This window comes from Serinus canaria, chromosome 2 (genome assembly GCF_022539315.1).
Source record: "Serinus canaria isolate serCan28SL12 chromosome 2, serCan2020, whole genome shotgun sequence".
NCBI classification, from domain to species: Eukaryota; Metazoa; Chordata; class Aves; order Passeriformes; family Fringillidae; genus Serinus; species Serinus canaria.
This window is the reverse complement of record NC_066315.1, coordinates 11,912,999-11,940,647: the sequence shown is the minus strand read 5'-3', so window position 1 is coordinate 11,940,647 and position 27,649 is coordinate 11,912,999. Positions and strand designations below refer to the sequence as shown.

The 27,649-nt window shown below is 40.2% G+C and overlaps 1 protein-coding gene across 2 annotated transcripts; it reads left to right on the top strand.

Moving 5' to 3' along the window:
• Window positions 1-27,513, top strand: PITRM1 (pitrilysin metallopeptidase 1). 2 transcript variants are annotated; one of them, XM_030230177.2, is made up of 27 exons: window positions 1-122; window positions 334-436; window positions 1,263-1,369; window positions 1,914-2,065; window positions 2,500-2,614; window positions 2,738-2,834; window positions 3,224-3,384; window positions 4,616-4,742; window positions 5,428-5,516; window positions 6,043-6,171; window positions 8,103-8,216; window positions 8,625-8,721; window positions 12,620-12,754; window positions 14,704-14,842; window positions 16,258-16,374; window positions 17,392-17,524; window positions 18,213-18,333; window positions 19,061-19,137; window positions 19,418-19,583; window positions 19,707-19,807; window positions 20,763-20,883; window positions 21,650-21,721; window positions 22,791-22,903; window positions 23,368-23,493; window positions 24,725-24,870; window positions 26,447-26,549; window positions 27,031-27,513. In XM_030230177.2, the coding sequence occupies exons 1-27, from the start codon at window positions 85-87 to the stop codon at window positions 27,122-27,124; spliced, it is 3,093 nt and encodes a 1,030-aa protein (XP_030086037.1). In that variant the 5' UTR covers window positions 1-84; the 3' UTR covers window positions 27,125-27,513. The 2 variants fall into 2 exon arrangements, with proteins under 2 accessions (XP_030086037.1, XP_050827770.1); XM_050971813.1 differs by lacking the exon at window positions 21,650-21,721.
• The last annotated feature ends 136 nt before the right edge of the window (window positions 27,514-27,649 follow it).

Here is a 27,649-nt window from a genome sequence, read left to right as displayed (position 1 = left end):
TGCCGGCGGGGCGGCGGCGCCTGCGCCGGTGTCCGCGGCGCTGCGCTCCGCCGTACGGCCCGGCCGGCCTGGCCCCGCGCAGCCATGTGGAGCCGCTACCGGGGGCTGCTGGGCCGCGGCCGGTGAGCGAGCGCGGAGCGGGCGGGGACCCTCGCCCTGCGCGGCCCCGGCTCCTTGCGCTCAGTAGAGGGGCGCGGAGCTCCGAGCCCCTGCCCGGGCACAGGGCCCTGCTCGCCGGGGGAGCCCTCGCTGGAGCGCTGGGGCCGGTGTCTGTCGCGGCTGCGGCACCGCCGGCAGGAGCGCGGTTGTTCAGAGGCAATTGTGTCGTTTCAGGTCGCTGAGCCGCAGGGCGTGGAGGTGGAAGAGCATTGCCGCGAACGAGAGAGCGCTGCAGTACCGGGTGGGCGAGCAGATCCACGGCTTCACCGTGAAGCAGGTGAGCGCCGCCGCCCCTGGCGTCTGCTCTGTTTGTGTCCATAAACTTCCCCGGGCTTAGAAGGCACTGGGTGAGGCCAGGCGTCTGCGCATTAAGTACTGGCTTTGGGTGGGCTGTCGTAAAAATGATTCAGGAGTTCCTCGTCGATACTTCTCTGCAGACAAATACTTTAGGTGCCATTAGTACATATTCTTATAGGGAGCTAATTCTAAAGTAATAAACCCCACGAGCTGCAGATGTGTCTGCTGCAGATGTGACCATTCGGTGTGGCCTTCTAAAAGTCCTGACAGATAACACGACTTCACTGTGTGAATGTGTTTTGATAAACGTATTCAAGTAATATGTTATTTCTTAAGATACTTTTAATACCTGTGTTGGAAAGCTGCCATGGAAATATGTTGAATTTCTTTCTACTTTTACAAAGGAAAAAAGCAGGAGTGGAGAGTAAAAGTTATTTGTGAGAAGTGATTGCTGGTGACAGAGCTAGTGGTATAACAGGGTCCTTGCTTTTTCTATATCTGCCCTAGCCACTGACATTTGAATAGATGCCTTTTCTTTTTGTATTTTGGATTGAATTTTTATCTGTACCATAAGAGTATGGTTCCACGGTGGTAGTATACTTTCATTGGGTTAAAAATTTCATTTAAATTTTATTTTTCATTCACATAATTATTTTTCCCCTCAAACCACAGGAGCAAATTTTTTTTTTTTTTTTACTGTGTATGCCAGGATTATGTATAAGACCAACAAACTGTAATTCCTAAATCATGCACCATTTGACCTAGTTGAAGTCACACTGCAATACAGATGTTTTCTTCCAATGCAGGTGACAGCTGTTCCTGAGCTGTTCCTGACTGCAGTGAAGCTTAGTCACGATGGTACAGGAGCCAGGTATTTACATGTTGCTAGGGAGGACTCCAATAATTTGTTCAGGTAAGACATTAATATGGGTATTGCACATTCAATCTCCACATCACCTCTTGTTTTTTCAGTTGTAATCTGGCATCATGGCTGAATTGTTCTGTGATAACAGCGAGGACAGTACTTCCTTCTTAGGGCTTCTTAGAATTTTTCAGGTTGGAGCAGATATCATGGAGTCTGTTGTTCAGTCTGTTGCTCAAAAAAAATCAGTGTTTAATTCAGGTCCACTTCCTGCCTTGAAACTTTCAGAGACAGAGATTATGCAACCATAACCTTCCATGAAGTTGTTTTATTTGAGCCTTTTAGATAAAAATAAATGTGTTTACTCGTGTGCTGAAAACTTCTGTGCTAACTCTAGAAATAGAAGTGCAGAGGCTGTACTCCCTCTGGAAAAGATGGCTGAGCACTCAGGAGTCTGAAGAAGTCAAACTCTGCATCTGGTGTGTGCCATGTTAGCTGTTAGACAGTGATGATGCTCCCATAAATCACAGGTGCAGGCAGGAGTGGGTGCACTTCTCCTCACAGTGACTGCATTCCTCTCTGTGCTCTCTTGCAGTATCCAGTTCCGCACCACTCCCATGGACAGCACCGGGGTCCCTCACATTCTGGAGCACACGGTGCTCTGTGGTTCCCAGAAGTATCCCTGCAGAGATCCCTTCTTTAAAATGTTAAACAGGTCACTGTCCACTTTTATGAATGCATTCACGGGTAAGTCCAAAGGAAATAATAATGCCATTTAAGGTGCATGAGGTTTTATTGCAGTAGAGCTGTCTGTTGGCTCTCCTTCATTTGGCTTTGGAGAGCTATTATTATTGGGTGTGAATGTTGTGAGGCATTAAAAAGCTAACAAAGCAAGACAATGAAATAGTCTTTTTCATTTGTCAAAGTCCCAGTAGAGCTGGAGCTTTATAGTATCCAAAAATACATTTAATTATTTATATGGATATATGGCTAAAGCAAAGTTTTCGTGGTAAAATAGCTGCAGTGTTAAACATGTGCATTCCTCAGTAAAAATACAGCTCATTTAGTACATTTCTTCTCTTCCAGATATTTATATGGGTGAGAAATTAAAAATCAACAAGGGCAAAACATGTCTTAGACTTTCTAAAGTTCTGATTATTTTTATGTTTATTTGTATGCAGCTAGCGATTACACACTCTATCCATTTTCAACACAAAATCCCAAGGACTTTCAGAACCTTCTGTCAGTGTACTTGGATGCAGCTTTCTTTCCATGTTTACGTCAGCTAGATTTCTGGTAAGACATTTTGAGATGTATGCAAACCTTGAATTTAAAAAAAAAAAAAAAAAAAGCTTCTCCCCCACCCCCAAATCAGTAAAACCTTCAAACTCTCAACATTTTCTGTTATTAATTTTTCAGGCAAGAAGGTTGGAGGTTAGAACATGAGAACCCATCTGATCCTCAGACACCTCTAGTCTTCAAAGGAGTTGTTTTTAATGAAATGAAAGGGGCATTTGTAAGTTTTGTGGATGTTTGGTTTGAGTTCTTACAGATGGTAAAGTAGTTTCAGCTGTAGGTTATCAATGGTTATTCCACCAGAGATTTCCATTCCTCCTTTTGAAAATTTAAGGCCTCAGTAAAGTCACCACTGTTGCATAGATTTTATTTTTTGAAGTTAGCCTGTCAAAACTTTGTTTACATATAGAAAGGCACTTTGTTAATGGATTTTATTGTGAAATACTCTCTTACATTAGCATGGAACCATAGGTCATTTTATTAAAGTACATTGCATTGCATGTGAGGAGGTTGTGAAAGCTGGAGCTCTGAGATCTTATTGTTGAGCACCTTTTCTCTTTTAAATGTGTTTTGATGGCTTTCACTGAAATGTGGTGTTTTCCTATTAAGACAGATAATGAGAGGATATTTGCACAGCACCTGCAGAACAAAATCCTTCCTGATCACACTTACGGTGTAATTTCTGGTGGAGATCCATTATGTATTCCTGACCTTACATGGGAGCAGCTTAAGCAGTTCCATGCCACACATTATCATCCAAGCAATTCCAGGTATGTGAGACTGGTGACTTAACGTCCTAGGTTACTGGATTAGTGCTTTCTTTGTACTTTTGTGAGGAGAAAACCAGAAGCACAGTGTTTTTATCCACCAGCAGCAAAGATAACCTGTGCCCTACAGCAGTTACAACAGTGTAGAGGCAACAAATTTTTTCTAGAAAGAGCAGTGAAGAATGAATTGAAAGCTGGAAAGAAGGGTGGCTCATTTTTTCAGATGTGTCTCTTTGCCTGATCATGCAGATGTGTTTTGGGGACTGGTTGACCTGAACTCATATGAGCTGGGGGGGTAAGGGAGCATACTAATAAGTACTTAGCAGTAATGTTAGGGGGTTAAGATACAAGTAGCAGAGATTAATCTCGGGGTTCCTGTCCTCTTTGAAGTAACACAGATTGAGTGAGAATTTACAAATGAATGATTTCATTTCCTGCTGCATCACATATTACTGTAGTGAGTTCTAAATAATGGATAGTCATTTGATTCAGGTACTGATTTGGTTGATATTAATAAGGTGTTCAATGTTTTGAATGTTACATGCAGGGAAATAATTCTTTCTCCTGTATTAATTTTGTAGCCAATCTGTTATTCTGATTAATTCACTTGTGGAGCATCAGCTTGTGTCATGACAGTGGCTTTACAATCTGTTGATTTTTCTCATCATCCCAAGTATCCTGCTGTACTGGTGTTGAGATTTTAGTCAGGGGATGGGATTTACCTGAGGCAAAGCTCGTGCTCATATTTGGTCCAGTGGAAGTCTCTTAGGTGTGGGAATGTGTTTGGTGGAGTGACCCATGGAACCCAGCCATGTTTTATAGACAGACAAAACCTAGGACATGCATCAGTGTGTTTTATACTTAGAGTGTGAGGACCATAAGAATTTTGTCTTCTGGAAATTAGGAGCACTGGGTTTCTGGCTTCAATTACTAATACTTTTTTTTCTGGAGCATTGTGTATTCCTGCAACTGAACAAATTTGAACATAATGAACCTGAACATAATGAAAATAATAAGGTGTTTTGTGGTCCATAAGCTGAGAAATGTGGATTTTTATAAAGAGATTGTGAGTTTTATGTATGTTGCATAGGTTGAAGACCCACCAAACTATTTTTCACTCCAGATGTAACAGAATTACTGGAAAGTACATGAAATTCAGAGTATAATACAGGTAGCTACTGTAAATTTCATATTAAATCAAGTACTTACTCCCAAAATTTTATTTGAAATGCAGATTTTTCACTTATGGTAATTTTCCACTGGAGCAACATCTGAAGCAAATACATGAGGAAGCATTGGCAAAATTTGAAAGAATTGAGTCAAATACTGACATCCCAAAACAGAAACTCTGGGATAAGCCTGTAAGTAAAACCAACAAACAAAAACCACTAAACCCAAAAACCCAACTTGTTTAATATTTTAACCTAACCTGCTGGAGTTACTAATCTGTTTGGAATTGTGTAAATGAGCTGAAGTATTTTTATTTTTGGTTGCATGGGGGACAACTACAGTTACTTTTGAGTTTCAGTAATGTAATGATTACCTGCAGTTGTTTGTTTTTCTTATTTCCAATTTTCAAGTCCCTTGTCATTTGAAACACCGAAGCACTTACTATTGGAAAACATTTAGGGCTATTGAAAGAAATACTGGTTCTTAATGTCAGGAAATATGCTTTCTAACGATATCTAATCTTTCAAACATTGTTGTCAAAAATAATTTTCATGTTCTCTTCCTCCCCCTCCTCCTTTTCCTCCCTGGCTTGTCCAGAAGAGTAAACATTTCTTTCAAAAATAGCTCAGAATGTTATTTATGGCCAGACTTTCTTCAATCTCTCCTATATTGTCCACTTTTAAGCGTTGAGATGACAGTCATCTTTCAAGATAGTGTGTGTTTGTGTATTTGCTCATGGATCTTGAATTTATTCATGAGCATCTGTGAAATTATTTTAAATAATTGGAAAGATGATGCTATGAAGATGCAAGGGGTTTTTTTTTTTTTGTAACTTCTGCTGTGAGTTTATTGTGTATCATTTATTGTACTTTATAGAGAGAACACAGGGTAACATGTGGCTTAGACTCCTTTGCTGCTGATCCTTCCAAGCAGACCACTGTCAGTGTCAGCTACTTGTTGACAGAGTAAGTATATCAAAATGAAATTCTGAATAAAAGGTTCATTTTAGATCTTTAAGCAAGGTGCAGGCATGTTTCTTGTCCCCAGTCCCTTGTGATAATATTTATCTTTAAAGAAAATAATGCCATGGGAAAATAGATCAGTCCTGCTTTAGTAAATAAAAGTTTAATTGCAGAATAATTTGCTTTAGCAGATAGACACAGAAAAATCAGGTGTTACTTTACAGAACTGTTCAGTGGATGAGACATTTGAAAACATTGTCTTCCTTTTAGTTTCCTGCCATGTACAAGCTCTTCTGTATGACCCTGCTACAAACTTATCTCCCCTTGCAGCCCAGTTTAAATTGCTTTCCTGGTAGTTAGAACAAGTGAAAGATGCAGAGCCCTCTTATTTCCCTAAGGTCTGATGTGGGCTTCACAGCTGACAATTATTTCTCCCTTGCTCCCTCTACCTTTGTTTTCTAGTTTTTTTGAAATTGACTCAGTGATAATGGGTGTCACATATGGTTAAGAACTAATTGTTTTTCTTCAGTATTACAGACACTTTTGAAACATTTACCCTAAGCCTGTTGTCTTCACTGTTGGTTGATGGGCCTAATTCTCCTTTTTACAAAGCCTTAATTGAGTCTGGTGTTGGGACAGATTTTTCTCCTGATGTTGGGTAAGTGTTGCAGTTCACATTTCATCACTACAAGCAGTGTTAGAAAAACTAAAAAGCACTTCTAAGTTGGAAGAACTCATCTCTTATACTGGCAATTTACACCAGAGTAATCTTATTTTAATATTAAAACATTGTAAGAGTTTCTCCTCTTACAATGAACTGTAAAGTATTCTCGGATGTAACTTTTGTCTCATCAAAGAATTTTGATTAAACCAATTTAGCCTCTAAGTTGTATTGTTTACAGTTTATGAACCATAACAATTGATAGATAGGATAAAATATGGAATACCTTCAGTGCCTAAATTTTTCATCCTGGACATTTAAGTATTGCTCTGAAGTGTTTGTGAGCTATTCTCTGTAACCACGTTGCTTTAGTTGCTTTAGTTCTATGGTTTAGTAGTAGTAAGGCTTGTCACAAAAGTATCTTTGTGCAATCAGGTGCTGTTGGCTTGCCATTACCTCAGTACAGAATATTGCACAGAATATTGTTAGTTGGAAGGATCATGAGTGCCTCTCTTAGGAAAATGGTCCATACAGGGATTGAACCCACTACCTCAGTGATATTAGCACCATGCTCTAACCAACTGAGCCAATCTCAGGGTCATTACAAAAGGGTATTTCAGCTGACACTTGCTCCAGCTGGAGCTTCCAGTCCTTGCTTGCAGCTGCAGCTCCCAGCCCATCTCCTGAGCATGCTGCAGGCTGAGGGTGGGTGCATTATCTGCACTGAACATGGCCTCAGCTGCTCATCACATTTTGCCTTTTTTTGTCAGCACAAAGAAGGAACTGCTTTCCAGGCATGATTCATCTGCCTGATTTTTAGACTTGGCCATGACAAAAATAATGCCTTTTTCTCCAGTGGCTCTGGAGAATGATGTATAAAATCAGGTGATGTATATTCTCAGGTGTTTTGAGTGGAAAACCTTACCGTGCTCACCCATAATTTTAGTGTCTTACTCTGCCTGGCTTGACCTGTCTCTACATGAAGTAGTTGGTTTTGTGCAAGTCCTGTGTCATGTTGACATCTTAATATTCTAGAGCATGGCAGTAGAAATCCTTTTTTAGACACTGAAGTAGGGATTATGTTGTATTTTTTTGTCAGCTGGTTCTTTTCCAGGTTAGCTGGTTTGATATAAAGTTGAACTGTTCAGTGAGCTGGCTTTAATTTGTCTTAGTGACTCTGTGGTGATGAATCTACAAGCATAAGTTTGAGTCCAGAGATGAGTATTACAGAATCCAGGGCCTGAGCCTGTCACTGCATTCCTTCTGTGGTTTTTAGACATGTAATAGCGTTTTTTAGTAGTGCATGAGCACCTATTGCTTTTCATTTGTTGGCTTTGAACTGCTAGGTGTTCTGTATTTCTGCAAGTGCCATTTTGTCTCTGTAAAGATGAGCTTTGTGGTTAACCCTGCCTGACAGCTTGGACAGAATTGTCTTTACTGTTATAATTTTTTTTAATACAGTTGATAACAATTGCAGTAAATGTGGAAAACTTCACCTTAACTACTTACTTAACAAATACTGCTTTAGAAGTACTGTTCCACTCACCTGCTTAAGTAAAATGTATGTGTTTGGTGTTACACACAGCTAAAGTCTCCACCTTAAAAAGACTTCTGTACCTGAAGAAATTACAGATGAATGGGAAGATGAACAGAAAATACCAGCTTTACTTCTGTAGCCGTTTTTCTTTCTCTAAAATCATATGCTGTGGGTTTTCTTAACAGTGGCTAGTACTACTGAAATTGAACAAAAAATGCTTTTAAGTTCCATTTCTTGCCTCTTTGATAATTATTTTACTTTCTATCTAGCTTTTAAATCTTGTGTGTATATGTGAAAACAATGGATGTTTTTTCCCTTCTCCTGCCTTTGTTGGCAGCTTTAATGCTTAAGTTCTAGTGCTTGTCACTGAGTTGATTATGTTTTTCTCTAGGTTTAATGGCTCAACAAGAGAAGCTTATTTCAGTGTGGGTCTACAGGGTATTGCTGAAAGAGACATTGATACTGTGAAACAGATCATTGACAGAACAGTTGATGAAGTTATTGCGTGAGTAATGCTAAATTTTTAAGAGTATTCATTGTTAATAATATGTAGGCTTGTAATAATACAGACTGGTATATAATAACATGCCTTAAAAATCTAGCTATAATGCAATAAAGGCATCAAAGCAGAAGTAATATTGTTCAATACTCTTACAACTTGTGTCTGCTACTTCCTTTAGTGTAGTTTGTTCTCATCAGTGTAACCTTCAGGAGTTTAATGATGTTAGTTCAGTTTCTCTAAATGATACAACATGATTACATTATTCCATATAAATTTTTATATAATAATATAATGTGAAAGACATTGTATTATATTGCTTCCTTTATTGATTTAATAACTCATTTTCATAACTTCACTTAAAGTGATCAGTTAATGGATATGATTTCCTTCTCCCATCACCCCTTCCCAAAGGAAAGGATTTGAGGAAGATAGGATTGAAGCTCTACTTCACAAAATTGAAATACAGTTGAAGCATCAGTCGACGAGTTTTGGACTTGCCCTCACATCTGTAAGTCTGTGTGTGTGTTTCTTTTAAAAACAGTTAAAAAAGATCTACCACCTATGTCTTTATAAAATACAACAACATTTTGTCAGCTCCTGATGTGTAAAGCTTACCACTTAAGGGCTCTTCCTTTGTCATATTGTGGACATCTTTCTTTTCAGTAGCTGTCAGACTGTCTGTGGACTACTCACTGTATGAGTTAATCAGGCAGTGAGCCTGTTGTCTTTGCCTCAATAGCAGCTTTGTTTGCAGTTGCACTGGTTATTCTGTGAGGGGCATATCATACTGGCTCTGGGAACTGTGTGCTTTGGCTAGATGCCTGTGTGTTTTCTAAAAGCCAATAGAAGGACTGTATTTTTCTGTGGACTTCAGGATTGTACTGCTGTAAGTTTCTAGATTCACAAGTGAAAATGTACAGTAATGAAGTTCTTTGCCTCAAATTTTAATACCAGACTGTTACAGAAAATCCATTCCACAGCAGTATGTTGTGTCTTGAAGGAGTCTGCAAATCATCTTATATTTGGAATGAGTGAGGTGCAGTATTTGCAGTCACTGTGGAAATCAGAGTCTCCTCCAGCCACTCATTCTTTAATCATCTCTCTTCCTTTCTGCTCTGCAGCAACTTCAGCTCCTCAGTGGCTCTTTTGCTTTCTGTTTTTCAGGTGATGTATATTCTTTGCATCAGCAGGGTTTCATTCCTAGATATATACAGCTAGGCAAGGAAGCAGAGCCCTGGATTAACAGGAGATTTGTAAATGGGTGAGCACAAACAAAAGCTGTTTCAGATCAGTTTGCCATACAGCCAAATAGGCAAATTGTGGATATTTAAGTGCCTGTCATGTTTCATGGCAAATCTGGCCAAATATGCCTGACTTTAATAGTCAGTACTTTCTGGCATGTCTTCAGATGTTGTGAGTAGTTCTATCTGATGAAATATCTATGCAGATAACTTTATCCCTCAATAGTTTTAAGTCTGTAAGTTGATTCAACTGCTACGCCTTCATTGTACAAAAGAAACCTCTTGAATATTTCTTGCTTTTAACAACCAGTTTTGCAGCATTTAGTGTTAATACTCCCATAGAGGAGAGTTATGTTTCAGTTTATTTCCCTGAAGTCATGTTTTAGAAGTTGGCTTTAAAGAGGGCCTATTTACAGGGACCTAGTTATAACTAAAGTGATGATAGATATCATAGAATGGTTTATTTTGGAAGGGACTTCTGAAGATCATCCAGGTCCAACTTTCCTGCCAAAACCAGGGCCATCATTCACTAAATCCAGTTACTCAGAGCACTTTTGACTTGTCTTCAAACACTTCCAGGGAATGGAGCACCCACAGCTTCTGTCAGCGACCTGTTCCACTGTCTCACCACCCTCATAGTAAAGAATTTCTTTATGTCCAGTCTAAATCTGCTGTCTTTCAGTTTAAAACCATTGCTTCTTGTCCTGTCTGTACAGGATGTGTAAAAAGTCCTTTTATAAGCCGCCTTCATATATTGAAAGGCCACAGTAAGGTCTCTCTAAAGCCCTTTCCCTCTCCAGGCTGAACAACCTCAAGTCTCTCAGCCTGTCTTTGCAGGAGAGGTGTTCCAGCACTTTGATCATTTTTGTGGTCCTCCTCTGACCTACTCTGACAGGTCAATGTCTGCCTTGCACTGCAGGCTCCAGAGCTGGATTTAGTACCTCAGGTTGGCTCTAATGGGAGTGGGGTAGAGGGGCACCATCACCTCCTTCACCCTGCTGGCCCTGATTCTTTTGGTGCATCCCAGGATGCAAATGGCTCTCTGGACTGGGAGCACTCATTGTGGGCTCAATTCCAATTTCTCATCTACCACTATCCCCAAGCCCTTCTCTGCAGGTCTGCTTTCAAACCTTAAATCACTAAACTTGTACTGACTATTGGTCATTGCCCCAGTGCAGGACCTTGCACTTGGCCTTGTTTGAACTTCATGAGGTTCATGTAGGTGCTCTCCTCAAGCCTGTCCAGGTCCCTCTGGATGGCATCCCTTCCCTCCAGAGTGTCCCCCACACCTCTCAGCTTGGTGTCATCTGCAAACCTGCTCCAAGTGCCACTGGCAGTGTGATAAATAAAGTAGTTCAATAGTATTGTACCCATTACAGACCCCTGAGGGACAGACAGTGCTTGTTCCTGATCTCCCTTTGGATGCTGGCCATTGGAATGCAACTGCTTGCATGTCCCCATCCAGCCAATTCCTTATCCATCCCATAGGCCATCCAACAAATCCATGTCTCTCCAGTCTAGCAATGAAGGATGTTGTGTGGGACTGTCAAAGATCCTGTGAAATTCAAGATAAGTGGCATCATTGTTTATATTAGGAAAAAGCTGTTCACAAGAGGGTGGTCAGACATTGGAGCAAGCTCTCCCAGGTGGCTGGGATAGAGTTAAATCTCTTCCCCATGGCTGGAAGGGGGCTGCCTTCTGGGTTTGTGCTGGTAACACAGGGGTGTTCTCAGTTTTGCTCACTCTTGGCACAGTGTCAAAGCCTTCTCTGCTTGTCCCCCTCACCCCACCCGCCAGGAGGCTGGTGATGGACAAGGAGCTGGGAGGGGACACCAGGGGACAGCCAACCTCAAATGACCCAAGGGTTGTCCCACACCTTGCTCAGCAGTAAGAGCTGAGGGAAGAAGAAAGGAGGGGATATTTGGAGTGGTGGTGACTCTTCCCAAGTCACCAGTATATGTGATGGAGTCCTGCTGTCCTGGGCATGGTGAACATCTGCCTGCCCCTGGAAAGCAGGGAATGAATTCCTTGGCTTGCTCTGCTCACACACAACTTTTGCTTTACCTGTTTAACTGCATTTATTTCAACACATGAGTTCCTTCACTTTTACCCTTCTGATCCTCCCCACATCCTGCTGTGAGGGGCAGAGTAGTGGCTGTGTGGAGCTGAGCTTCCAGGGATGAACTGTGGCACTGAAGGACTGGTCATGGCCCCAAGCCTGTCAGTGCTCAAAATCTGCTTGGACAATACTCTTAGATACATGGTTAAACTTTTTGGCTGCCTCCTGAGAACCAGGACTGAACTTGTAATGACTCCACAATGGCCTCAAATAAGGAGTGACTGCTTCTACTCCAGGAGAATTAGCTCGAGCATGTTCTAAAATAATAATCTGCTTGGTATCATATTAGAGAATTTCCACAGAATAGGTAAAATAGTTATTGCTGGAAAATGCTGAAGGATTATGAAGCTGTTTGTAATTAAAGAGGTAAGAAAAGAGTAGTGGATTTGACACGGATTTTATACTTTGCTTTGTTTTGTGTTTTTCCCCATTCACACAGAGTAGAAATGGAGAAACTTTTGATATCTTGCACTTGTGTTGTTTTGGAGAACTTTCAGTAGCAACTTGAGCAAACTCAAATTAGAAAATAAAAGAAATGCCCTGGGGATATTCCTGGTTATTTAGAATTTTCTTTCTCCAAAGTCTCATCTAATTTGCATTTTCTATGTGTTTGAATCACCTTCCTAAAAATCATTTCATCTAGCTGATACAAAACTGTAGTATGTATGTACTACTTTGTCTATACCACCTGTTTCTGTTTTCCTTTTTTCTTGAGCTGAAAAATTAATTTTAATGTGAGGGACTAAATAATATTACAGTATATTTCTAGATATGCACAGCTATGCAAAAAAATGGGTAATAATTTTAAAAAATGGTTGTTTGCTATGGTGAAATTAGAGGCAAGAATGGAGAGAACAGGGGATAGGTGATGATGGAATAGAACCTTTATCTGAACAATAGTTTTCCCCCTACAGCCACGTTAGGATTACTCACTCTGTGTCTGCTATTCCAGTATAAGTGTTAAGGTGGTTTTGGAACCCTGATGCTGTCAGTTAGAGAAATGCAGATGGATTGTCCTGCTCACCTAATTGTTCTTTCCCATCCAGTACATAGCCTCGTGCTGGAATCAAGATGGGGATCCAGTGGAGCTTCTGAAGATTGCAGATAAAGTCTCTCAGTTCAAGCAGTGTCTTAAAGAAAATCCCAGATTTCTTCAGGAAAAAGTTAAAACATACTTCAAGGTGGGCAAACCTACAGAAAGTTGTCTTATATTAATTTTTAAATCACAATTTTGTATTTGAAGTCAAACTGAAGGCTAATTTTTTTTCCCCATATTGCCTGTTTCTAGGTGTGGCTGGAGCAGCAACATGTTCAAATGAAACATGTTAGTTTTAATGGTTTAAGTTTCCACATTTCAAAGGGGAAAAAAAAAATTATCTGACTGGTCAACTGGAACCACATTTAATAGAATACTGATAAAATGCTAATGTTTTACCAAACTGTGATTCCTGTAGAAGGGCACATCTTCTTCCTGATGAGAAGTTCAGATGTGAACAGAGAATTTTGGACCTAGAGTGCTCTTTATTATTGATACAATAAAGTGTATGTCATTTTCCTTGCAGAGGATTTGGTTTCAAGTAAGATTGTCTTGGTGTTCCTATGTTCATTGAACTGCTGTCTGAATCCTGCTGTCAGTGCCAGTTACTTTCTGCTCTTTCTTTTCTTTTCCTCTCCATATGTTCTTCTGGAGTTTTTACAGAAATAAAAAATATCTAGTAAAGGCATTATATTGCTGAATAGTTCTGGAGTCCTGAATTAGGTAATTCCAGAAAAAAAAAAAAAAAAATCCAGTGATAGCAATGCAAAAGTGGTGTGGGGTTTTTTTGTGGGGTTTGTTTGTTTTTTTGGCTTTGTTTTGTTTGCTTGCTTTTCTTGGTAGGTTTTTTGTTTGGGTTTTTTTTCCTAGTCACCTTGCTTATTTTGCAAGGCAGATTTATTAAAAGTAACTATCACCCTGATTGGAGTAAAGCTAGATTCTAATATACTAAAAAAAAAAAACCCAAGAGTCAGAAGCATCAGTTGAAACTACTCTTTCTAAGAACATTTACTAGTGTCTGGAGGTAGTAGGGAGCTGTTAAAGTTTTAGCTTCTCTAGGGAAGAAATAGAGGTGCAGTATTTTTGTGAATGTGCTTTACTGTACAGTTCTGTTGAGGGGCTGAGGCAAAGGCAAATCTCAGTAGGAAATGATGAGAACAATTGGATGTTCTTACATCATAAGGTTATGCACTGTTGTACCTTGTGCTGGGAAATTATTAAAGCAGGCAGGCAGAGAGCAAGGGGGAGAATGCTGTTAATCCTGCTCATTTTACTGTGTCTGGTTAATCTCACATTTCTCTCTTTAATTCTGTACTCAGGTGTCTGTAGTTTTTGCACACAGGCACAGGGGAGTTAAACTCATAGAACAGAATCTGATTACATTGTTCCAAATTATTGGTGTCTGTCAGTGCCAGATGTTGCTGTTCAACTCCTACATTGGCATGGACATTTTTTGAGGTCACTGTCTTTTGGCTGGCCTCCCTTTCCTATTGTGGAAAATGGAAGCTGCTTGAGTAATTTTGGTATTAAAATTCCACAGTCTGGTGTAAACAAAGAAAAATTCAACAGCAGTAATGACACTTGCGTAATGCCTGGAGTTCTGTGGCAGCAAGGCTGATGTGTAAAGCATTTCTGAGCAGGATGAGGCATGCACATTCTACATCATTTGGGATCTCTGTGCACTCAAGCTTGGGCAGGTTGAAAGAAGTGTTTATTCAAACCCTCCTGCATTTAACAGAATTTCCCCATCTTAGAACACCCTCAAGATAAAACTTATGGCATGTAGCATTATGTACAGTTGTTTTACATGGATTTAATTAAACTAATGAGTACTGTGTGCTGTTGAGGGATTCTGACTCTAGAGTGAAACTTAGCAGAAGGCTGTTGGTGCTTGTTCTAGTGGTGAGCAGTCTCTTCCTCACAGCAGCCTGTTCTGTATGAAACCAAGGGTTCAATCTGTGTGGTTGTGATGCTTTTGATAACATGCAAGCCAAATGATGCACAGGCTGTTCATCTGCTGCTGATGGAGCAATAAGCTGAGGCAAGGAAGTTGCCCTCAGAATTAATGCTTTCTTTTGGGGTATATTTCTGCAGGATAATCCGCACAAATTGACTCTGTCAATGAGTCCAGAGGAAGACTACCATGATAAACAGGCTAAAATGGAAGCAGAAAAGCTGGAAAAAAAGGTCAAAGCACTTTCTGAAGAAGAAAAAACACAAATCTTTGAAAAAGGTTAACTTGCTTTTTCACATTTTTATTTGTATAATGTTTTTTTAGCTGTTGTTCTGTAGAATATCTTAAATACTCAGGTGCTCTCCAGCATTTGCTCTGAAAGGGATGGGGTTTTTTCATTGCAGATTTGTGTGTATGTGTTACAGGGCTATGCAGGGCAGTGCTTACACTATGGTGTATGGTTGGTATATTTCATTAGTTTTAACAGTCAAAAATAGAATGCTCAGTGTCTTCATTAGGGCAGGAGGAAAGAAATTCTTTTAAAATACCAATCTGTTTATTCTTTCCCATGTTAACCTGCACTGAGTGGAAAATGAATTCACAGAATCCCAGAATGGGTCAGGTTGGAAGGGACCACAGTGGGTCATGTGGGCCAACCTCCTTGCTCAGGCAGGGCCATCCTAGAGCTCATGGCACAGGATTGCATGCAGGGGATTCTGGAATATCTGCAGTGAGGGAGACTACACACCCTATATGGGCAATCTGTTCTGTTCTGTGGTCACTTCACAGTAAAGAAGTTCTTCCTCATGTTCAGTTGGAACTTTTTTGTGCATCAGTTTGTGCCTGTTGCTTCCTGTCTTTTTGCTCAGCACCACCAAGCAGAGCCTGGCTCCATCCTCTTGGCATCCTCCCTTCAGATATTTACCTACCACGTACCTTGAAGCTGTTTATTTATGAGCTTGAGGTCTGCTCCATGCTCCTGTAAAACTTATATTTTGTAATTCTATTTCTTATATTTTCTGGTTAAAAAGCCAACTATAAAAGTAATGCTGGGTTTAACTTACTCTGGAGAATAACATATGCTTGAAAACTGTGGGCAGTCATCTAATTTTGTAAAAGCAGTGTCTAGTCACAGAAATCCTCCAAAAACGTGGCATTAATCTTCTGAAGCTTTGGTGTGTGACAGGAGATAGGGGAGCACGAAATCAGAGGAGGCTTTCTACTTACAGAGATAAATTGGAGAGTACTCAGAGGTGACCAGCTCGTATCTGAAAGTCTGAAATGTGAAAGTAATCACAGCAATTTAGCTGCATCAGTGTTCTGACAGAGCACTTGACTAAGAACTGGAACGGATTGGGTTAGAAAGAAGCTTCTTATCTGCCAGGTCTGGGTCGATGCTTACAGAGCTGAGTGACAGGACAGACTGGCAGGTGTCACTTAAAGATTAAATTGCATGTTACTGTAAACAGGTTGTGAAGAGGGGATTGGAGAGAGAATCTAACAAGAGTGTTTTCATTGCTGTTGTTACATGATAATCTGCAGAATTTGCTTTAGGAAAATATTTGCAAAATTGCCGATAGAAGACTCCAAACTTGACTCTTGAGTTTTTCTGGTCTGCATCATCTCAGTTTTGGGTCTTGACAGCACTTTCACTACAAGCTGAAAATAACAATTTGCTATTCTCTTCTTATTAGGTTTGGAATTAATTGCTCTTCAAAGCAAACCTCAGGATACCTCTTGTCTCCCAGCTTTAAAAGTGTCTGACATCGAGCCCAAAATCCCCTTCACTGTGCTGGAGACAGCACTCACAGGTTGGTGTCCCCACTGTCTCGTGTCCCAAAGAGCAGCACTGTTGGGTTGTTCCCTGGCTGCTGGCCCAGCTGTGGCCCCTTGCCCAGCACATGGACTGCTTTATGGCCCATAGTTGTGCTCTTTTTCCTCCAGCCCAGCACCTCTGGCAGACATGGCAGTGGATCCACTGAGCTGTTGCCTCTGAGGGGCAGTGTGGACATGGAAGAGCCTCCTGGCCTTCCCAGGGCTGGCAGGAGCTCCTGATAGCAGCTCCCTGCTGCAGGCATGGTCTGCCTTGCCCTGCAGTCAGAGGAGTCTCTGGCTGGCAATTCCCTTACTGCAGTCTCTCTCTCCCTGTTTTTTGACAGAATATGACACACAGGAGCCATGGGAAAAAAAATAAGTTACTGTAATTCCTCATAATTTCAGTGCATGTTTGTCCCTGCTTTGCTAGTGGTTTCCTCAGGGACTGATAGGAGATGGTATTTCTGAATTTTGTTACATTTCTGTCAAAATTTTGCAGGTAAATACTGTTCTTTAGTATATTTCTAACATTTTTCTGTTTTATCAGCAAGTGTCAAGACTGTTTAATTTTGATGCAAAAAAATTACCTGGTTTGGGGAAAATTCTGATGTCTGTATTCTGATGGCCTGGTTCAGGAAGAGTGTACAGTACAAGAAGCTGGTTTCCTCAATTTTTGAATGGATGAAGGCAAAAATAAGGAAGAAAAACTTTTTGACTTGTTCAAGAACAAGTTACTACTTACTTGATTTGTTATTTCTCTGTTAGAAGAATTCTCTTTTCAAATTGTCCAGGTGTCCATTACCTTACTATGGACAGAAACAGAAAAAACCCCTTGGTCCAGCATTCAGTATAAATTGCAAAATTTAAACAAGAAGTGGCTCTGAAACAGAAAATTTCAGAACAGAAACAGAAAATTATTCTTAATGGGATGTTCTTGTAAGAAATCATTTTACTTTTGTGTGTTTGTAGTAGGAAGCTGCTGGTCATTCTTTGCTTTTGTTTTTTTATCCCAGCTGATGACATTCCTGTCCAGTACTGTGCTCAGCCAACCAATGGGGTGGTTTATTTCCGAGCTGTTTCCAGCCTGAACACACTTCCTGAGGAGCTCAAGCCATATGTGCCACTCTTCTGCAATGTCATTACCAGGTGAGAGGTTTGCTGTTTTAGAAGCTGAAGCAACAGGCTGTAATACAGCTTGCCAGAATACTAATGCTGACTTCAATAATTCAGCATCTGTTTTTACTATAAAAGGGAAAGGCTGATAAGTTGGTTTCCTGCAGAAAAAAAAGTCTTCTTTATTCCCCAGTGTTGCTAAATTGTTTCCCCTTTTCCACCAGTCTTTTTGCCCAGTGTCAACACAAGTGTTCCCTCAACAGACTGGAAAATTTCTATAAATGAGAAATAGCCTAGCAGAGGTTAAAGTTTTTGCTTGAATAGACTTCTGGTGCCATTTTGCCATGTGGAAACATAAAGAATGACTCCATCACAGGGGAAAGAGGAGCACAGAGCAGAACAAGTGACCTGGGCTGGGAGGAATGTGTTTTTATTGATGAGAGCAGCTTATGTTATTAATGTAGTTCTTAAGGATGTTGGTAGCAAGACTGCACATAAGGCATGTTTTTTAATACAGCATGTTAAAGTAGCAGGATGCTTTAATTGAAAAACTTGATGGGAAGCTTTTATAAGACATGAAGTATTATGTTTGCTTGATAATGCCCCAAATTGTTTAGTTGCTAAATTAGTGTTGTCCTAAACGCAATAATTTACTAATGCTGCATGGATTTTAGTTTGGCATACACTGAAAAGGGAAACAAATCTCCCTTGTTTTTCACAGGATGGGATGTGGAGCCCTTGATTACAGGGAACAAGCCCAGAAAATAGAACTAAAAACAGGTGGTATGTCTGTCAGCCCACATATCATTCCAGATGATTCACACCTGGATGTCTACGAACAGGTAAATGAATCATAACCTTGCAGATGTTGCACTTCAGTAACAGTTCTGGAGTTAAGGGTCAGTCAGGGCTTCCAGGCAGAGGGTCAAGCTAATGTGCATTGAAAGTCCTTGTAAGATATAAATTAGATAATTACAGTAACTTTGTGTTTTGTGCTTGATGTCCAAGGCAGTGCTTCACTAGCATCTATCACTGTATTTTTGAGTGCTCCAAAATACTTTGGAAGCAGAAGGAGGGAACAGAAAGGTGTGGTGTTACACACAGAGTTTGCTGTTAATGTGTTCTGTCACTTTTGGCAGCATCATTAGATCTATGTGTTAGGCATAACAGTTCTGCAATATTTCTTGAGATTTTTGCAAATTTGTGGGGGGGTCTGCTCTGTATGGATCCTGGAGTTAAATTAAGGGAATTCCCTTGGAGAAAGGTGCACCCCAGAACAGAACTTGCACTTTATTGGAAAAAATACAAAATTTTGTGTCTGAACCGCTGCTTGTTGTTAAGAAGAAGAAATTGAGGAATTGCCAGGCTTGCTTTGTGAGAAGAGCAATCACATTTCTTGTCTGCCCTCATTTCAGTAGTACAGCCTGCATTAGAGTGACTTTTTAATGTTTAGCATTAGATTGGCATCATTGTATCACGTCCATGAGAAGTTACTGTGCATTTCTTGGGCCAATGCTGTGGTTGTCTTGTGTGAAGGGTTTTTGTGTTTTGTTTATTTTTTTCCTTCAGGGTGTGCTCTTTTCATCTCTGTGCTTGGATAGAAATCTGCCAGACATGATGAATTTATGGAGTGAAATATTTAACAAGTACAGTACATTGGGTTTTGTTTGTTTGTGGGCTTGCATGTGTTTTGGGGTTCTCTTTTTCACTCTTCTCTTCTTAGAGGTTCTACTTTGGGATTTTTTTTCATAATTCTATCCCTGTCTTTCTAAATTTACTTATTGCATCAAAAGCATGACTATATAGTGGATTAAATGGACAACCAACAGTTTAAATGCACTTTGTTGACTTGGGATGATGAATGATTTAGTAAAATAAATTTAATTTGTGTTCTGTTGCATGAGATCTGTTTGTGTTCCTTTTCAGCCCAAGATTTGAGGAGGAAGAACATTTCAGAGTGCTGGTTAAGAAAACTGCCCAGGAACTGTCAAATGGCATTCCAGATTGTGGGCATTTATATGCCTCTATTAGAGCCAGCAAAAACCTTACACCTTCTGGAGAGCTGCAGGAAATGTTCAGTGGGATGGATCAGGTGAGAAGTTAATAATGCCCTTCAGCAAGGCCCAGATCCTTGACTGTGGAGTTACAGGCTGGTTTTTGTTAATTCTTCCTCTTGATTTAATCTGTGGTCTTTCTGCCTTCCCTTCCTGCACAGGTGAAGTTGATGAAGAGAATAGCAGAAATGCCTGATATTAAACCAGTGCTACGCAAACTGCCACGCATTAAGAAGTATTTGTTAAACAGTGACAACATCAGGTGAGCTAAAAAGAAAGGGGAATTTTGGTTAAAGAGAGGCCATGGCCTGTGAATATGCTTTTCTCAGTGCACCTCATGGTGTACTGGGGTTTATGAAATGGGATGTTCATGCAAAAACTACAGAAATGTTTAATTTAAATTCCCCTTGCTTACAGAGCAGTAGCTATGGTAGCTCATTTTGTTCAGTTTTTAAATGGTTTGAGAAACTTACAGCAAATTTTGTAGGTAACAGTTGTACCTAAAGCTTGTTAGTGACCTGTGCAGTTTTACAGAAACAGTCAAAAATCTGCCTTTTGTTTTCCCTTTCAGGGTACCCATTAGACAAGTACTGTTATATTGTTTTGTAACAGTTGAACATAGTTTGGTTTGGATTTTTGTTTCACTCCTTAAAGGAAAACAGTGACATTCTGAAACTTGCTTTATGCATATATTGGAAAAAGTAAAGAGAGCACATAAGGAGTTTAATGTCAGATGCATTAGTTCCAAAAATGGGTCTGTTTTGAAGTGACATAAGTTGCAAACTTGTGTTTTTTAAAGCATGAAATGATAAATGAAATTATGTAAATATCTGTAGTGTTCAAAACCATGTTAGGCCTGGCTGTAAAGAGAAGATACAGAGGGCATTATTTTCCTTCAGAGACATTTTTATTTGCAAAACTAGGTTAGTCCTGTCTTTTGCACAGAAGTGGTTTGACAGCTACTGCTCAACTTTTGGTCTGAAAGTGTTCTAGGATGAGCAAAATAGCAACAATTGGATTGTAATTTTTTTTTTTTCCACATCAGATGCTAGATTGAATATTTTGCCTTTCTCTCTGTTAATGATTACCTGAGATCACTGACATAACATTCTGATGATTTAATAGAAAATGTTTAGAAAGACAAAGTGGTACAAATTATAAAAGACTCCCTGAAAATATAAAACCATACTTAAATACTTGATATGTGTTTTTGACAGATGTTCCGTGAATGCAGCACCTCAGCAGATATCAGAAGCATCTAAAGAAGTAGAGAAATTTCTAAAGGGCATAGCCAGAAGTAAAAAAGAGAGAAAACCTGTTCGTCCACATGTGATTGAGGTGAGAAATTGTCATTTGTGATTAGGGCATCAAACACAGTTGACTTGATCATGTCAATACCATTGTGCAACCAGAAAAGTTTGAACTCAGATATTGTGTTCATGTAGAGATGTGTGAAGAAATCTGCCAGACATCTCTGTGATCAGCTGCTCTGGGTATTGCCATGGAGTGTCTTCACTGCAGCACAGTGGACAATAGATCAGCTGTTAAACCTTACCCTGAAGCCTTACTGCTTTAGTGTGCAATGTGGAAAAAGAATTTCTTCCTTTCCTTGTTGCATAAAACTTTTAGCTGAGCTTTAGTTGAAGTGGTGGCCAAAAGCAAATAGGGCATGATGTGCAGTTCCTCAGTTGCATGTGAGTTTGTTTTGTTATCAGGGTGTTCAGGACATTTGGCACAAAATATGCTTGATTCAGTGGAGTTGACAAAGGATCTGCTCTGTCACTATGCAGATCTGTCTTAATTTCTAATGAAACTGAAATAAGGTCCCAGTTCCTTACCCATGAGTGAAATGATAGTTTGTAACTTTATTGGCCTCATTTAATCTGGGTCTCTGTGTCTCTCAGTGCCAGAGTACTCTTGGAAAAAATAATTTGGCGTTTGTTTAGGAAATACGAAGAAGCAATTGAGTACCTTGCTTATGTTTGTGAAGGCATGGTTTGATGATTGCCTTAGAGAGAGGTTTGAGTGGAAGTAGTTGCATTTGCAGTAGTCTTGGTCTAAATTGTTAAATCATCTTTTAATATGAGAACTGGCTCTCTTGTAGAAATCTTCAGAAGTGAAACCTGTGGGAAGTGAAATGCTTACTGGTTTGCAAATCACAAGGAAATTAGTTAATGTAAGTACAATATTGGTGAGGGATATTGGTATTACAGGGCTGTTACTGATGGTAATGGTCCATCTTAAACTGTTACAGAAGCACTGAAACATAATTCATGCCCTTCAGTTCCACAATTAACCATCAAACTCAATCACTCCCAGTTAATCCCTTCTTTTCCTTGGTCTCCTCCCTAAATGATTCTGAATGTGAGTGGCACCTCACAGAAGAGCATTAGTGAAAATTAGGTGAAGATGAGGATCTGTATTTGGGTAGAGCAATGAAGAGCATACCCTGAACTGTCCTTTTAGAAGAGAGGGGCAGGGAGAGCTCAGCCCAGTGCTGCAAATACACTGCTCTGGTTGGCCCAGCCAGAGTTGTATGAGGGTCTGGGAATGGGGTTTCTGAATTTAAGAAAGGATGAGGAGTTCTGAAATAGTGGCACTGGAGGTGTGTGGGGATCTGCTTGTGCCTAAGTGAGCACACAGACAGATGCATGTATGAAAGAGGCAAAGGAGCAAGCTCAGAGAGGCCCAGAGACATGAAGGGGACTGGAAGTTTGGAGGTGAGGTTGTAAGGAAGCATTGAGTCTGTTGCAGTGGATGCTTGAGCAGGAATTTATATTAGAGCTGCTGTCATAAATAGCTTTTTTTTTTTTGTGGGTACACACTTCCTGACTCTGTTTTCAATGTCTAGAATGGATGGGTTGGGATATGATGTGGTGACATGTACGTGTGTGACACAAGTGGAGAGTTATGAACACATGTTTCAATTACAGTAAATCCGTGGCTAAATCCAAACTCCTGGGTAGTGATTCAGAATCTGCAGAACTGAGAAGGGGGTGGCAAGGATGGATAGCTGATGTATCGTGTCCCTCTCCTTTAGTTTTTCCAAGCCAATTCTTTGTACTGGATTGCTGATACAGGCACAAGGGAAATGTCACTGGTTGCAGGGTAGGACAAGTGGCAGCTTTAGCATTTGTGTGTCTGTATGTTGGGCAGAATTTCCTAGTTCTCAAAAAAAGTGAGAGTTTTCAGATGGGTAAATTGTGTCTGCTGCTGACTGTGACAATAAAGTGTTCTTCTCCCAGGATCCTACTTTCAAGCCATGCCAGATGAAGACCCATTTTGTACTTCCCTTCCCAGTGAACTATATCGGGGAATGCATTCGAACGGTTCCCTACACGGCTGCAGACTATGCCAGGTGGGAAGCAGAACATCAGGGAGCTTCTCTGCACTGCACACCACAAAGCAAAATGGAAAGGGTTGGGCTGACTGCAGAAAATGGAGTGTTGATAGAAAATCATTTGCAGTGCATTTGTCACAAAATCTTTACAAAGCATGTTGCATGGCTGGGCCCACAGCAGCCCTGCAGATGCTGAGAGATTAAGTAATGAGGGGCTGCTGTCCCCTACCTTGGAATAAACAGCCCTGCCTACTTGGATGTGTCCTGAGTTGACAGTCCTGTTGCATGTAACAAAGTTCAGTGCCTCTCTTACAGTGATATGACATTATTCAGCTGTTATTAAATAGTGAGCATTGCTGTTGAAAGTGTCATAGATTACAAGCAGCAGTGCATTGCACATGGGGATCTGGGTGAGCTTTAGAGGCAGTTGAGACTATTACTGTTGCCCAGTTCACATCCTCACTGCTTCTATTTCATTTCAGCCTTCGAATTCTCGCACGGTTGATGACAGCTAAATTCCTACATACAGAAATCAGAGAGAAAGGAGGAGCTTATGGTGGAGGTGCTAAACTTAGTCAAAATGGCATATTCACATTCTACTCCTACAGGTAACAGTGTGTTTATTTCCTCTTAATGGTTGAGGGGACCACTTTCTACATTTTGCTGTGCCTTATTTTTGACTTCCTAATAGCAGTCTTTCAAGAAGAGTGAAATAAAAGGGATGAAATTAAGTGAGTGATTCAGTGCTGATGAAGTTAGATTGCCTAATAAAACCATCCTTGCTTTATCTTGTTTGTATCCTTGGGAAATCTTAATTTATCTCTGCTGGTAGCAACCACTGCTGCACCTCTGCACTTCGGTGTTTACTGTCTCAGTCTCAGATTTATGTATAAATGGCTTGCACTTGTTTATTTCTGGGTTAAGGAGGCCCTAGAAAAAGAAATTTAAGATTACTCTAAATTTGAGACCATGAAGTAGAATGGTGATGTTTCCCTAAGGTTCTGAGTTTGAAAATATGCATCTTCCTTAAAGCAACTGGCTGAAATCATCAGAGATTCAGCAGAAAGTATTGCTGGTGATAAGCTAGAACTGCTTGCTCCTCCTTTTCTGTTCTTCTCTTTTGCCAGTCCAGAACAGTTACCCTGTATTTAGCCTACCAAGGCACTTTCTGATGAAAGTTCAGCTGGAGGTATTGTAGTTGTAATCCCCACTAGCACTGTTGTGTGGATGGAATCCTGGCTTCAGTTGTTTTCCTAGCCCAGAGGCAGGCTGGCACAGTGCTTGGTCAGGGTTCCTGACTGAGGTTTGAGCAGTCTGGCCTTTCTGTGAAGTTTCAACTTGGTAGGACTTGTCCTGGCAGTAGTCCTCAACTTGCCACTAGTAGCTAACCTGTGGCACCTGTTTTACAGAGAGTAAAAACAGGTGTGGCAAGAAAAGCAACTGAGAGAAGATAGGGCATATCATAAATATTCCTGGTGTGGGCAGTAATGGCAGTGGTGCTTTTTGAGCCCACTGTGAACAGCACTGGCGTACCTGACCTGCTTTTATTACACCACTTCTCTCTACATCATCTTGGAACTACTTTTAGGCAGCTGAACTTCTGTACCTGTGTATCTAAAATTCTGAATCTGCTTGGGTTGTAACACTACTTTCTTCTGGAAAAGAAATGCAAAACCAAACCCCAGAACCTCTTTTTCTAGCAAAAAAATGAAGTTTATAATTTTTTTTGCCCATGTGTGATGCATTGTAAATTATGAATGAAGTGAAATTAAAGGAATTTTGGTTTTTCATTTTTTAAGACTGAAGTAATCAATTTTTATGTTTTCTTTTTCTTCTAAGAGACCCAAATTCATTAGCCACCTTGAAAACATTTGAAAAAGCAGTCGAATGGGCTAAATCTGGAGAATTCACCCAGCAAGATATTGATGAAGCTAAACTAGCAGTGTTTGCTGCTGTGGATGCACCAATAGCTCCTTCAGACAAAGGTACATTCTCATCATCCTCCCAGGCCTGTCAGTGTTTATTTGCTATTTAATCTCAGTTTAAAGGGAAGAAAATAGTTTGCTAAACTGTTGATGATAACTGATGATAATATTGGTGTTTGGAAGATGAGAGATAATGGCAGTTTTGGTGAATCTACTGTTTCCTGTTGCTCCTTTTCAGAAACACCTCATCCACTCAGGTTCTGCTGAAGTTTTGTGTTACTGCTTCTCTGTGTCACATTGAGGTAGATTGAAGAAATTATCTTAGGTTTAGAGAGCATTATATACAGACAATGAAAAGAAATACTGGTCCTGTGATTCAAAAAGAGCTGAGGGATTACTTTCCTGACTCAAGCAGGCATAATGACTGTGAATGTCACTAGCCCTTTGTGCATATGTTCTCTGAAGAAGTTAAAGCACAGAAGTCTGTCTGCTGGGGTGGAGAGTGTTTTTAGCTTCTTTGCAGATTTGCACATTCCTGATGCATTGGTAATATCTTTTCAGTTTACTGACATGTAGCTGTGCTGTCCTCACTTTCCTCCCTTGCTCTCTAGCTGAATTTCAATCCAAAACTTGCCCAGTTAAAACATGTTTCCTTCTCATACACAAAGGAATTACAGGGAAGATCAGCATTATTTTAAAATGTGCTTGTATTAGCACTAACTTTTTGACAAGAACACTTCAAATTAAGCTTTTACCTGTCAGGATCTGTTTTTGGTCTGGGCAGTTAAAAAGCAATTGCTGCGAGGTGCACACGAGTGCAGTGCCTGCACACTGGGTGTTGGTGTCAGAGAGGGATGATGAACATTCTTTGGCATTTGAACATTCTTTGGCACAGATCTTAACAGAGCACTGAACAGGAGAGCTCTGTCCAGAGGCCTGGGAAGTGGTGCAAGGAATGCCTGTCCCTTCATGCTTTTGAGTCACTGGGCACCACAGATGGATGTAAAACCTTACCTGGCTGGGAAGTCAGCCCTGCCTTGGGTAGGAGGTTGGACTAAATTGAAATCAAATCCTCCCAGTCACCTTTATTTCCCTATGGTTATTTGCCTGACAAAAAGCTTTTATGTGATTATTTTGGAGTTCTCTGGATGTTCAAGGAGCAATTAAAATGATGTGGGCAAATACTCCAACAAAACATTTAAGCATTTGTATGTAGATTTCTGTGTGTTGTACAAAACTGTGAGCAAACCTTCACGTTGCAGATACATCACAACTGATTGGAAATAAAATAGTTCCAAAAACAGAAGCTTCATGAAATGCAGTTGGTTTAAAAAGTTGTTAGAACAGAATCTCTTCAGAATGAATTATGTCTAAGTTTCCTGGATCGCCGATATTTTCAGATTTTTGACAAACTAAATCATTTGCCAAAATAGAATTTGTTTTTTCCTAAATAGGAAACTGTTACTACCTCACCCTGGTTTTTAACTTACTCTGCTTGATTCAATTGGATATTCTCTCAGCAAGATGATTTGATGGAAGTCTCTATTCCTTTTGAGCACACATTCCTGTTGTAGTTTGCTCTCATTCCTGCATGTGGCTGTGACAGATTCCAGTGGTTTTGTTTTCTCTTCCCTAGGAATGGGTCATTTCTTGTATGGCATTTCAGATGAAATGAAGCAGTCACACAGAGAACAACTTTTTGCTGTCAACAGTGATAACTTGGTTGATGTATCAAACAAGTAAGCCTGTGCTCAGTTGTCATATTTAAGTTAGTGATTTTCTTCCCTTGATCTACTTTCACTATTTTCTTCTGCAACCTAGAAAAGGATATGTTAATTATATTCCTGTTAATTGCATGTTTAGCAGATGTAATTCCTTCCTACACTCTGAGTTTGTGGGAGATTTGGTTTGATGTACTTTTGAAAGGCCCAGAAACTGTCTAGGTAGACTATATGAGTAGGGTATGAGTGCACTATATGAGCTGGTTCTACTCCACTTGTAGCATTTTGTATGTGACTTCTGAATTCCACTGTAGATTAAGAATTCCACTACAACCAAGTACAGGATTAAGGAGACTGTTGTGGTGAGTGGGCACAAGTTGTACATAGCAAAGGACACTTCCTGAGATGGGAGTATTTTTAACTTTGACAGCAGAGCTGTGGTTAACCAAATGTAGCAGTTTCTCACTTATTTATGGGGGTTTTTTTTATTTATTTCCAGGTACCTTGCAGCTGGGAAGAGCACTCGTGGTCAAGCTGTACTTGGCCCAGAAAATGCAGATATCACCAAAGATCCTTCATGGGTCAAACGATGACTTTGGCTTTTCTCTGGGTGTTCAGCTGCAATCTGCGTGACTACAACATTAGGGGTTTTAGTATCTTTTAGCAGTGCTATGGTCCAGCTGAAATATTCATTGCTGGTTTTTAACAGTGCTCACCAAACCAGTTAGAAGCTCCCCTCCTCAAAAAAACAAAGTGAAAAATTTTCTAACCATCCAGTATTTGAGAGCAAGAATTACATGCTCTGCATGGCAAAGACAGACCTTAATCTTTTACTGCAGCCTCACTCCTCCAATCACATATGAATACTATATAAATGAAATATTTTTGTATATGTAAAACTCTAGTTTTAAATGGTGTTTTGTTTGAAATTATGTCTGCTGTTGGGTATATAAAGAGCTGTCTCTCATACTGACAGATTTCATTCTGTGGTGTGGTAATTCCAGCTGTCTTTGCATAAGCCACCTCCAGCCTGAGCAGCCTGTAACAGTACATTCCACCAAGATGAGTGTGCAGTGCAGTGGGAAAATCCCTAATCAATCAGAAGAGCCTATTTTGCA

Bases quoted from the DNA above. Each gene is read 5' to 3' on its own strand.
- PITRM1 (XM_030230177.2), top strand. From the start codon at position 85: ATGTGGAGCCGCTACCGGGGGCTGCTGGGCCGCGGCCG. The intron at 22,904-23,367 runs GTGGGAAGCAGA...ATTTCATTTCAG, and splicing joins ACGGCTGCAGACTATGCCAG to CCTTCGAATTCTCGCACGGT. The intron at 23,494-24,724 runs GTAACAGTGTGT...TTTTCTTCTAAG, and splicing joins TTCACATTCTACTCCTACAG to AGACCCAAATTCATTAGCCA.